Genomic DNA, 13,666 nt, shown 5'->3' on the forward strand with positions numbered 1-13,666 from the left:
TGATTCTGAGCAAACCCATCTCCATTCTGCTGCGAATACGCAGATGGGTTTGTAGTCCCCCCTCTTGCGAATTGCCCTTTTTGTACGACTCCTTGACTTATACATGCAAAAAAAGTGCCCTGTCATAGCACATGTCCAACATATAGGAGGTGATCTTCTAATGTGTCCCTCCTGCATGCCTTGATTATCGAGCTGCATATTTTGAAATCCATCTTCATTATTCTGAAAGCCACCCTGATTGTTCTGGAAGCCTCCCTGATTATTCTGGAAGCCTCTACCACGAAAACCTCCTCTTCCCTGTGGTGCAAATCCATTATTACCTTGATCGAACTGCCTTTGGTTATTCATCTGCGGCATGTTCGTTGCTTGCTGTGAACTCGACCCATCTCCACTAATCAACATTGCCCCTTCAATGGCATACTTTGATAGTTTTTTCTGCATTAACTTTGCCTCTTCACTTTTCCTAGCACGTCTTTCTTTCGATTCTTCTCTTGCAAAAGCCTACAGTAATGCGCAATGGTCAGCTGCATTTCTGACCTTGGCTTTGCTTCTATGCCCACCAATTTCCTGAGCTGCTTCTTTACTGCGTCTGGTGCCCTTGGCACAATATATGATAAAATACAGGTATCGATTTTCTGCAAGCTGCTCGTGTCTCCAAACTCCATTGCTCTTGGAAATTCTGAATGTAAACAAGCGGATCGTCCCCTTCCGGCATTTTTCTTGCCATTATAGCTCCCATATCTGACATGTCAAGATACAGGACTGTAAGCGCTTTCCTGGCTGACGCCCTACAGTTATTGAACGGTGCTCCGTCATGAGCAGTGTTTATCGTAATAACACTGGCATACCCTGCTCTTGACCAAACGTCATCAGCCCTCTCCCCAAAGATGGCAATCAGGAGACCTTTAATGTCCCCTATAGCTAACGTGTTTCCTCCTGTCATTTTCTCCAACTCATGTATCCATTTCCCAGCACCAGAAGTTAAACTCGGGAGTTTGCACCTTAAATTATCTTTATCCATCTGTGGCCAAGATATATATTGTGGCCGTGCCCCTCCCTTCTCTAACAAAGGAAACTGTGACATCCTAAACTTGCATTCATCACCCATCGTGTGTCTATCCATAGCAGGGACAATGGTTCTGCTCTGCCTTCTACCTGGCAGCGACTTTAGCCTGCTTACATACGGTGGTCCCCCCTCTAACCATGGGATCGCTCTTTAGATGGATTTAGCTGCGTCAATGATTCTAAAGGCCGAGATATAGGGAGGTCTAAATCCAACCATCTCACTTCCTTATCCTTTGAAAAACACTCTTCAGGGCCACATGTGTTACCTCTCTTTTCTCCACGGAAGGTTTCTCTATCTTCGTCCCACATATTCTGTCCCCAACTTGTATGACTTCTCACCTCTTCTTCATCTCTATCCAGAGTCAGTCTATCTAAAGACAGCTCTTTGGGCTCAAAACTACACAAGGCTCCCCTTTTGTTGTACAGCTGCATACTTTCAAGTCGATAATATTTACCCTTCCTCTGCAATACTTTCTTAGTCTTCATATCATGATAGACGTTATCGATTGCGTCCCCAATACTTCTAGAGTCGAACTCATCCTCCAGATTTGCTCTGGACGGACCTGCTATTGGCTCATATGCTGGGAAGAACTCTTCTATGTCTTCCCATGACACTACTGGATTGTGATGCATTACTTCCTTTTCCATACGATCAATGTCGCGTGTTCTCTGCTTTCTCTTATGTTCTAACTCATCGTCAAATTCTCTTATTTTCCTTGCTTCCTCCCTTACCCTGTCTTCCTCTTTTCTCTTCATATCTCTTCTTTCATTTGCCCTTCGTATTTCCTCATTTCTGCGTCTTTGCATTCTTTTATCCCTTAATTTCTGGTCCTCCTCGTCACTTCCTTTCCTTTCTAGTCTTCCTTGCTCTTCGATTGCCTTCTGTCTGTTGTCATACTTTCTTTACTCCTCTGCTCTTTCCTGCTTTTTCAGGTGCTCCTCTTGATACAACTGTTCCCGTCTCTGTCTCTCCTTTCTTTTTGTCCTGTCATGTTTCAATCTTTCCTCTCTTTCTCTACCCTTTTTGTCCTGTTCATCTTGATCTTCCCTTTGCCTTATGTCCTCAATGCTCTTACCATCAAGTTTGAGGAAAATGGGACCACCCATCCATTCATTCTGTATAAGTGCTAACTCATCAGTTTATCTTTTTCTCCTTTCCATCTCTTTATTTCTCATCCTATATGTAGAGATGTACTTGGTCGGTCACTTTTCTCTTTATCGCGTCTCTCCTTGTCCCTCTGTATCCAAGATATTACATCTCTCTCAGTGTTTTTCTCTGGGCCCTCGTCACTGCTTTGTGCAGGCCTCTCATATGCCGGGTTACTATACCCTATTGCTGCCTTAAGCTCCCTCAATGGGTACAGCCTGTCATCTTTCTTACTACTGCCGTCTGCTTCAGGCATTGCGGGTGGAGAAGAAGACTCCTCACCCCCCTCTTTGCATACATGTCACGCTCACCTGGTCTCCAGGGGGCGTAGCACGTGGCTGCACGAATGATGTCTGATACCCTTCTCCGTTTGCTCTCACCTTGAAGTTTTTTAAAGTAGGCTCTCCGTCCTGCAATCTAACAGGGGTGCGAAACACAGTCTTTCCAGGATCGAGTTACTTCACTGATCCGATGAGCGATTGCCGAGTCTTGGGGAGTTTGGTCAAACAGGTAAGTCTCTATGCCAATGACTTCTTGGTATAAAGTCTTTGAGTCTTTATTTTTCCCCAACTCCTTTTAATCATTGTCTTTGTCTTTACTTTCAGGCATGACTTCGAATGGATTTTGCATAAGGGTTCCAATGGACTTAGAACGCTGAGCAGATGTCTTACAGGTGAGTGGAAGCGCAAGAATGAAGCGCTGTAATCTGAAGTACTGTTTTTCCCTCCCGTGCATGACTAACCTCTCACCCTTCTTTTGCAGAGGCGGCGCGGCGCTGGAATGAAGAATGGAGGAACCACTCCGAAGATGCTCTGGAAGGATGCTGAATCCGTGAAGACTCTTACAGCCAGAACGAAGACCGTCCCCTTCAGCCGGTGCGAAGGCCCGGGAGCAGCTGAAGAAGCTGAAGAAGCAGCCGATGGAAGGATGCTGCAGGTAAGGCTTAGCCGTTGCACTGACTTGTTTTTTCTCTGTCTTTTTCCCCGTCCAGATACCGATGGAGGAAGTCCTGGATGGGCGTGGCTGTAGAAGTTCAGGAACAGAACAGACACAGTGAGCATTACGCTGCAGGAGTGCAGAATAACGCAAAGTGTGTTCTGTATACAGGCCGTGGCTTAAATAGCCTTGCAAGTAGTCCCAGGTAAAGTAGTCCCTTTACCACACCCTGTTCTTCGAATAAAATAGTCCCTCAGCCACACCCTGAGGAAACAGAAATGCTCAGTCCTGACTAGACTGGGCAAGTAGTTCCACATGATTTATCCCATATTATGAGCCTGGTGCCAACGGTGCCAGGACTGAGTCCAAGAGGCTCTGGGGGCTTGAAAAGCCCTTATGGGAGTCGGTGACTGGGGGGGGGGGCATCAGATCCATGCAGCTTTTAGTGCGAACCATGACAATACATTATCTATCCAATCTAGAGGAGGTCATCCTGAGCTCTAAGCTTGCTAGTCGCATTTCTAACATTTTCCCTGTGCATGCAGCATGCAAATATGTTGTCATATGCTGCAGAACTGCCTTCGATAATGATCCCCCTTGCAGCCATGGCATGAACATTTTGTCTGCGGTACCCTTCACCCACTCTGAACTGTACTTTCTAAGCTTGGGTGCGTGCTTGGGTAGCTGCTTGCAGAGATGTATAAGCAGAGTAATATCCTCCATTTTAACACGTCACTCTTGACTGTCACTACTCACCTTTACACTTTCCAAAATTCAAAAGTATGCTTCAGGAAAAATGACACAATATGAGCGTGCACCAATCGTTGCAGGCTCCAATCCCTCTATATCATGTTTTTTACCTTAATCTATGTATTCGTTGAACACCATTAGTTCAATATCAACAACTAAATAATTAATTCACAATTGTCGTGTTCTATTTTTCACGTCTATCAATTCCTCTGTTGTTTTTTCACCATATACAATTCACATAAAATGAACAGACCAACGGACATACTCGACCGGCCACATATATCACAGTCTTCTCTCTAAGACTGTCCTACCCTCCAAAAATATCCCGATGGGATGTGAATCTACCTCTTCAAACTGTCTTTAAACTAGTTTGTCTCCTACGTCACCCGCAAATAGGGCTGTAGGTACAATTCCTTCTGTTCTGTTCTTTAAAACGCAGGTATCTAGGGCGTACTCTTAATTGTGGTCTCTCCTCACGATACCTCTTAATTGCTTGGCAGCGCCTCAAGTCACTTTTACTCAATATTCAACACTCATCATTTCTCACGTTACTTCATCCCAACCTCCCTCCGTTACTCATTTTTCGCTTGTCACTCTCTTCACCAACTGTCCATTCACACTTTTGCCACCTCACTCAGTTTTTACCCACCATTTGTTTTTTCAACTTCTGACTCTCGGGATCGTACACCTCCTGAGTAGCCTCTTCAACTTTCCGTCTGTTCAGCTTCCTGTAGATGCCTGGAGGGATTTCTGTCTGAAAACAAGGGACCAGTCTCACCTGGCTTCCAAGACTTTGCGTTACACTAATCCGCTAACTACAGGGAGCTTCACATCCTTTCAGCCAAATGGCAGAGGTTGCACAATATTTCCGGGACCCCAAAGCTTATTATCTCCATGGATATCTAACCATCCTCTCAGCTACCACGTGAACTGGAGCTTCCAGCCCTTTAAGATGAGGTAGTAATACCCTTGAGATGGATGGGGATGCAGAAATTATTCAAACATCAATAATTGAAACGACTCAGGTAGTTGGCAAAAGGAAAACTGTTTTAATATCAATTATCTAAAACAGGGAGTACAACAGACGTCTCAGCGTAAGTTCTCTTTCAATGTACTTTGAAAAAGCTTGCTTTTATAACAAGAAATCGTCATCGGTGACATCAACCTGCGTATTACTAACGTCATCCTACGTGGCAAACTAAAAAAATCCTAGTGGCAAGTGTGACATTGGATACAAATCATGTCAAAGAATGAAGCTCCTGTTCAGGAGGCATGAACAAAATAAGGAAGACGTCAGGGGTCTAGTAGAAAATAGTGTTTTAATATACTAGCAGCTCGAATTTGTGGTCTTCAGTCACGTGGAGGGATGAAGTTGGATGAGCATGATGGTCACAACTACGCATGAGGGCAGAGCGTGCCTTCACTCCCGTGATTCTCTAGAGTAAGAAAACACTCCCAAGGACAAGTTCAAAGCCCTAATTGACAGCAGACCACTGAGGTGATGATGGGTGATTGTGCTAATTGGTGGGAAGCTATGGTCAAAGACTAGCTCACCAGCACCTGGAAGCTCAGCTTATAACAAGAAATCGTCATCGGTGACATCAACCTGCGTATTACTAACGTCATCCTACGTGGCAAACTAAAAAAATCCTAGTGGCAAGTGTGATTGGGTTTTAAGGAACATCTAAGTATATGATCCATACTCGTCTAAGGCAGTGGAAGAAAATAATTTGTTTCTAAACATCAGGTGGGGCAACTAAGCCCTCCCCTTAAACAGGTAACTATGAACATCACTAAATACACGACATCCCATTGGCTACACAACTATAGGACCCTTAATCATGCGGTCCCCTATCATTGGTTTACTTCTAACCTCCGTCAGTATTTTTCCAACTATGCTAGCAGCTCGCAGGCTGAGCTTCCAGGTGCTGGTGAGCTAGTCTTTGACCATAGCTTCCCACCAATTAGCACAATCATCCATCATCACCTCAGTGGTCTGCTGTCAATTAGGGCTTTGAACTTGTCCTTGGGAGTGTTTTCTTACTCTGGAGAATCACGGGAGTGAAGGCACGCTCTGCCCTCATGCGTAGGTGTGACCATCATGCTCATCCAACTTCATCCCTCCACGTGACTGAAGACCACAAATTCGAGCTTCTAGTATATTAAAACACTATTTTCTACCAGACCCCTGACGTCTTCCTTATTTTGTTCATGCCTCCTGAACAGGAGCTTCATTCTTTGACATGATTTGTATCCAATGTCTGCTCACTCCAGCCTGATATGGCCTTGGCTTCTTGGCTCATCCAGCCTCGCCTTTCTGAGATTTACTTTTAATTTACTTTTTTTCTAACTGCGACATGCTGTAAAAGAGGCCTTCCTTCTTTAGCCCAGCTCTGCTATAGCACGTAGAGGAAACATCCATTCTTTACTGACTCCAATATATATATGTACATGTTGGCGCATGCCGCAATCTAATTACTATAAGCTAGCCTCAAGAATACTTCATCTGCTTGTGTTTCTTTATATCTGTACACGTGTAAAACAGCTTGCTATCCTCATCCATTTTGTAGCATACGTTTCTTCATCTTGATCCCAAGGTGCCACATATCTTCGATTCTTTCTTGATGCCTTATAGACTATCCGCATTCTCTAGCCTCTGCATCTCTTCTATGTACGTCAGCTCGGCTCTGTATGACGTCACCATTCATCTTCACCATTCATTTGTCCTGTTTTTTCCAGGATTTCATTTAAATGGCCATTTTACTGTCACGTATGCAGGTATGGTTTTCTAAATGGAACCTTGCTTCCAGGATTCTTCTTGGTATCAGTATTTTCACTGGTACCGCACGTTTCTCACACTCTGGCTACCAACATATAGGCAATATGGGCAAAGTGGTTGAGGTGGGGGTACTTATCTCCTCCTCTACAAGTATGTTTCAACAATATAAGATTTTTCTTTACAGTAGCAGCAATTTTAGGCCCTAAGCAAAGGTTGATGTCTATAAAGATTCACAAATATTTTACTGTTGTTACCTGAGTGTGACAAACCCCCAGCTGCTGAACCGCTGGGTTGGGTCTGACCAATAAGATCTCTGTGTTTGGTCACATTCAGTTTAAGGAGCTTTGGGCCCATCGAAGGTTCTATAAGCCAAAGCAGTGAAATACCTGTTGTCCTTCATCCGCCCTCACTTCTCTCAAATGTGACCTACACAACTATCTGAAGCACCTGTGTATAGGCGCGTTACAAATGCCATATCATATATCATATATATCATATAAATATAGTACATAGCATTCTGTGACCCACCCCTACCTCCATAAACTTCTACACCTCTTTCATTCCAGGCCATCCCTCTGAAAGTGCAGGAGCTATGATCCTGTCCGTTTCACAAAGCCACAGCACATGCCTGTTATAGACCCAATACCAATTGTATCATAAGCATTTGACAAGACGGAGCAACTGGGAAATGCTCCTAGCTCATGCAGTATCACGGAGCTGTAGCGATTCAGTAATGGAAGGAGGCTGGGTGTGCTGCACTTTCACTAGGTCTAAGGATTCTAAGGTGAAGAAGAGAAATTGCCATATTCATCGGCCATGATGTCACTGCATTGCCATATAATTTTCTGGTCATAGGCGCACGTCACAGCATTTGTAAATGATGTTATAGGTTAATAGCTTCCTGTGGAAGCCATACACAGCAGAGTTGTGACAGACATGTGTTTCAATTGTATTTGTTTTGCTAAGAGGGACACACGTGATGTCTTGTGTATTGGGAGTCATTAAGGCTGTAGTTAAGTGTGATGCGATATATAAGTGTACAATACGTCGCAGACTGTAGTAGTTTGGTTAGGTAATAAGGTTCCATCTGATTGTCATTTGTGACTGTTGGTCTAATGGTGGTGACTGCGGAAGAAGTCTTTGGGTGCCATTTCTTTTTACGTATCCGATGAATATTCCGTGCATTGGATTTTTGCAGTAGTAGGTAACACTGTCAATTTTATAGGATAAAATAATTGAAGTTCAACCCAGTTGGTACACCATCAGATCAAGAAACAAATAAGGGTGCAGCGGGGAGGGGTAGCACATACCTGGAGGGTGCAATGTAATATACGCTGCAGTGCGCAATTGAGCTTCAAGAACACAGACAAATTGGAGGCCATAATCTTCGCTCTTCACCTCTGAGATATTGAGAATCAGTGTGGAGATGTAAGTGCCATCTGGTAATATTGACTTACTGCATAGAAAAATAGGGACTAAGATTAGGGTATAAAAACGGACGTTTTTTATTTTACTTGCAAGCACAAGACATATGCTGACATATTAGGCATTTGCTTAAAATCAATAAGTGTGAACATTGTTTTATTTTCTTTCTAAGCTTCCTGCTCAGCAAACCAGTCAAAACAAATGTTAACTCACTTTGACCCATACAACATATAGTGGGTGAATGCTTGGTGCTTAAGTTCATACTTTACTGCTGCAAGTTAAGAGTACATTTCGGTTATGTATCTTTAAAAACGACTTTTACATTGCTTCTCGAAGTGAATTCATACAAAACATTCTCTGAGCTTTTAAGGTCTCATGCAAACATTTTTATAGTCTACTTACACAGCGTTTTCCAAGGTGACTCTACTGCGGTCCAAATAGTACTCGGCCCATGTATTGTTAACTTGCCAACTTAAAGCGAAGTCCATGCTTATATGTGACACGTTGCAGGCCAGTTCGACAGGGGATCCTGTCAACAGACAAGATACAAAAGAGCACTTTCAATGGCATGATCTGGTGGCGAGTCTGACCAATCCCGTCACCAGACAGAAAACCTGCTATCCAATCCAGCATGGGCAGGATCAGTACATTCCACACTCGTTGCTCATGGTAAAAAAAAAAATGGACGAGCAGCAAAGCAGGTGAAAACATTAGCACACTTTCATTCTTCAATAGGTACCTATATGGACCCTTGCACATATGGGCCGGCCGGAGGCTTGGGCAGTCTATGGGGTTGCCCAGGGACCCTCTGTTAGGGCCCGCCTCCCGCAGGCACCAGTGCCTGCCTCGACTATACCAAGTGATATTGTTGTAAAGAAGGGCTGTGCTGCTTATGAGGCTCGCTTTTCTGGTTGAAGGAGTGAGGAACAGTGTGATCTCCCAACCCCCCACCCCCAACTCTCTAGGGACAAATACACCCCCCCAGCGACCCATCAGATGCTACAGGCCACATAATGACTGCTTACCACTTTCTTTATTCTAGCAAAGCTTTTAAAGTAGGAGTGATGTATAAGTCATAGCTCATTTAAGAGACCATTGCTTTGGACAAGGCGTTCTTATTAATACTGACTCAGTGAAATAATAAAAATGCCCCTTTGCATTTATTTACACGGAAACATTAGAACTTCTTGAAGTTTCTGTGTTAAGAAATGGAGAGGAGCATTTTTGTTCCAATAGCACACGCAAAGCACCAGTTAGCTGCCTAAATCTGCACCCCTCCAGGCCAATTAAAATATATCTAAAAAAAAAGCTGTATTATTATTTCCATATTTTCATATTTAATACACCAAAAGCATGTATTTTTGGTAGAATATGCTGGCATTTGTCAAACAGTGAAACACAAATATGTAACCTTTTCATACATTACCTTTTAACATGAGCCTTTAAGCCTTGAAAGAACATTTAAAAAACTGAGAGGGCACTTTTTGCCTTGTCCTGAATTACATTCTGGTAGTTGTAGTCACAGTTGTAGTCACAGTTGTAGTAAAAATGGGGAGAATAGTGCCACAATTGTACACTTTTTGCTTAACATATTTATTTGTGTGAGCAATTTACTATGGTTTGTGTACTTTTCAAGTCATCTTTATAAAGCAGAGTATTGTTGAAAGCCGAACGTGCCAGTGAGACGGGACAGGATGAGAGGGCAAATGAGTCAATAATATTTGCCCAGGATGTGGCAAGAGAGGTTGCAATCCTGAATACTGGAGAGGTGATTTTCTGTGGTTGTGTCCATTTGCTGCTTTTCAGGGCCCAAGTATAGGATACATGCTGGTGGACAGCATCCATCCACTTTTTTCAGAGGGCGGACGTAACCCCCTTGTTGGGTGTTTGGCTACTAGGATATCACCCAGGTTATCATGTTCTCAAGGCAGACACTTACCCACATGTCCACATAAAAGTGTCATCACAGCACATGTCTCCTATTAGGATTCTGTTTTCCAGGGATTGCTTCACTATAGATGGTTGGACTTAAAAGGTGGGCACCATTTATACTTTGCCAGCATAGTTATTGGAAAATCTCCTCTCTCAGGTTCTCTTTCCAGTGTTGATACATTTTTTGGAAAGTCCAACACTCTTTTGCCTTGTGCACTTTCTTGTGAGCGGAAAGGTCAATTGAACTAAATGTGTATATTTCACTTTAAGCTATGTGCACTTACTGTACCTACATTCATGGGTGCAAGCTTTTGATTTTTGCAATGGGGCCAGAGGTCCTCACACCGAGCGAAGCGAGGGAGCTGTACCCATCCCCAGGCCGAAACACCACATTTTTCAGCACATATTGCAAAAGGAATAGGAAAACAGCCATATGATTTACAGGAAAGTATAAATATTAAAAATCTCACTAACAGTCACAAAACCTGCTGAGTTTATTGTATCTATTTATTTTACTTACAAACGCTTACATAGCGCTTTTATTCAAAGCGCTTGACAAGGGATGAACACAACTGTACAAAAGAAAACAAGGCCATAGAGCATGAATCAGAAGCCAATGAAACAATGAGGCTTCCTGGAAAGGTTCAGGAGGCAGAATATAGGAGATTGGAGTTTCAGACTTTTTTGATTTGGGAAAAGGAGATCTGGAGCAGATTGGGAGAGACAAAGAATTACATAGATGTGGAGCGAGCAGTTGGAAAGAATGGAACCAGGAAGAAGCACAAGGTTGTCAGGGAACAGAATGGTGAAACTGGGAAGCAGAACGTAAGTCTCTAGAAGGAAAATACAAAGAAACCAGAGAACGTAAGTATGCGGTAGCCAAAGCATGGATACATTTAAAAACTAAGCACAAAAACTGAAACTCAAGGGACTGTTTGATTGGAAGCCATCGAAGGCAATCCAGGTAAGGAGAAAGGCTTGCTGACCAAGAGTTACAAAACAGAACACAAACCAAGGAATGGAGAATGGAACGCAGAAGAAGAAGATTATAGTTAGGTAGGCTGACGTAGAAGGAACAGCACTAGTTAAGATATGATAAGACGTATGTTTGAAGAACAGTTTTAGTGCAGGAAAAGTTTAGAAGAGGCCTAATTTTCTTGATGTTAAATAAATGAAAAACAACAAAAAATAGCAATAGAAGCAATTTGGGGTAGTAGAGAAAGAGAGGAATCAAAAATAAATCCAAGATTCCGAGCTTGAGGGGAAACCAAAAGGTGTAAAGGAGAAAATAAAGATAGTTATTAGATGTGGTGTGTAGGGTTGTGGCCATCGGTTGCTGTTTTGGGATGCGTCCCACAACCACACTGGGTTGACAGGACTCTGGTACCTGTCTTCGAGTCAGGCTTTGCAGTGCTACATTTTGGCTGGCTGTGCCTCATGTGGGCTTCCCTTTTTTTTTAATGGTTTTCCTATTATTATTATTATTTAGTTTTCTCCATATGGGTGACCTGTATGTGGGCCATGCCATTGCTGCGTTGAGTGATAGACCGTTAGCACCTTTGTTTTATGCCCTCTTGTGGCGCGTGTTGTGCTGTTGGCGCCCTTATTGTTCTTTTTTTTTCTGTGCCCCGTGTTGTGGATGCAACTGTCTCTGGTGCCCCCCCGCCCGCTACTTGTGTGCAGGTGTGGCCAGTGTCTGGGTGGGATTTTATAATGGCCCCCGCGGGCCTGCTTCCCTCGGTGGTGGGGTAGGTGCCATGGACTCCTTACCGGGGCTTGCCTGGCTTCTACGCTGCTCCTCCTCTGCTGGGCTGCTGTTCCTGCAGTCTGTTCGTGGCGGCTCTTCTGCTGCCTCCTGCTCCGCTCAGTTCCCTCTCTCCACCTCACCTTTCCTCGTCCTCCGTGCTGCTGGCCCCACTCGCCCTTCGTTTCTGCACTCTGCAGGGCACCTCGTCTGTTGTTCTGCTTGACTCCCCTACATGTTCTTCTGCTAGGTCGGGACTGCCTCACCTCCTTCCTGCTGGCCATCTTCTGCCTGTCACATGTCCTTCTGCAGGGTCGGATCCGCCGCACCCTCCTTTCTGCTGGGTACCTTCATGCTTCTGGGTTCACCTCCTCCGTACAGCTGCTGGGCACTGCACCCGAAGGTACTTCTCGTCGGCTGGTCTGTCTACACAGGTCCTCCTCCAGCTGGTATGTTCCCCTTCGCTGCTGATCTGGGCCCCTCAGCTGCTTTTCGCCCTCCTCCTCAGCTCTCTGCCACGCCACACCACCTATGCAGCGTCTCACCGTGGACTGGAGCTACCAGTCTTCTGCTGGGCTTCTCCTGCTTTCCTGCTGCTGGGCTCCTCTGTCATGATACTGCTGGTGCTCGTTTCCCTTCATCGCCAGTTGGTGGTACCCCTTTGGGCAGTGCCACGATTTTCACATATCACGCAGGGACCATACTTCAGTTCCACCTTCTCCTTATTCACTCCACTCTATAACTGACCTCTTCCTCCTTTTTGCCCCTCCCTTTCCTCCCGCTTCCCGCTCCCTCCCCATAGTCTTGTGTTCTCCTCTCCTTAAACGGGCTCTGCCCTTATTCCCTTGCTGCCAATTACTGCAATGAAGCAGTGATACCGAATGCTGAGTTTCCCGACATTTGGGTTCACTGATGGTGAGGCAGGTGGCATGTTGCACTTGGAATGCCCTCAGTATACAGCAGCATAGTACTTTGATTTGTGATCCTTTTTTGTGTTGGATGTCTGCTTGTTTGGTCCCTGACTGCCTCTCCTGCCCTCTTGTGGCTAGTGTAATTTTGCTAGGCGCAGCCAACAGGAGGGAGTGTTGGGAACATTTGGAGGCTTGCTTGAAGGCCTAAAGGCGTGTGGTAATTCCTGCTGTTATTTGTTGAACATGTGAAATTCTTTAGGTGGTGAGTTGGTATAGTGTGGTTTAATATCTAACCCCCAAAATTGTTCTAGCATGCCTATTACAAGATCCCGGAACACGAATATGACACCTATGACACATATCCATTTTGGTGCTTTCACAAGTGAAATTGAAGCTGAGGCGATTACTCAGTCCAGGACTTCTGTTATAGAGCTGGGGGGTAGGCGGGGTGGGCATTCGCAAGAGGTTCAATACCAATACCAGGAGAGGGCAACGACTGAAGGAATCACGAATGGTAGATAGCCTCGGCCATTAGCATCGATTAGGTGGAACTCACCCCCAAAGTTCTCGCAGAGGGCCCTGCCAACAAAGTTTATGACGGGCTGTGAAACTGTTCACCCAGCAAACTGGCAACTCACCAAAGATTGTATCTTATCTAACCTTAATCAGTTTTGTCATTTAAATGAGTTCCACCAGTGGTTTGAATCTCTGGAACAAAGAGTGATCGAAGTTCAGCTGTGAAAGAGGATAAATACAGTCAAACGTTCCTGGAAAAAGATATCAGTATCAGGACAGTTAGGGAACACAGTGTCGGAAGGCTGGGTAACTCGATTGCCTCATTGTTCATGCCAGCTCCACTGACAGTTGTAGCACGATCGTTTGGGGGTTATATATTGTATCATCATTCTCTGGTTAGATTTGCAAATATGACACACATAACATCTGGATCCTCTACTACAAGGGGTATTCGCTTGACT

General features: G+C 44.4%; 1 protein-coding gene across 4 annotated transcripts in view; it reads right to left on the reverse strand.

The window, feature by feature from the left end:
- LOC138526335 (interleukin-1 receptor type 1-like) overlaps nucleotides 1-13,666 on the reverse strand; it is a 450,187-nt gene that overhangs the window by 156,844 nt on the left and 279,677 nt on the right. For all 4 annotated transcript variants that reach the window (XM_069636950.1, XM_069636948.1, XM_069636947.1 and 1 more), the window contains 2 exons: nucleotides 8,505-8,631; nucleotides 7,988-8,133 (listed from right to left, as the gene is read on the reverse strand). In XM_069636950.1, the coding sequence (XP_069493051.1) occupies nucleotides 7,988-8,133; nucleotides 8,505-8,631 (273 nt within the window). The remainder of the gene's footprint in view (nucleotides 1-7,987; nucleotides 8,134-8,504; nucleotides 8,632-13,666) is intronic.

This window comes from Ambystoma mexicanum, chromosome 7p (assembly GCF_040938575.1).
Source record: "Ambystoma mexicanum isolate Mex_15411 chromosome 7p, UKY_AmexF1_1, whole genome shotgun sequence".
NCBI classification, from domain to species: Eukaryota; Metazoa; Chordata; class Amphibia; order Caudata; family Ambystomatidae; genus Ambystoma; species Ambystoma mexicanum.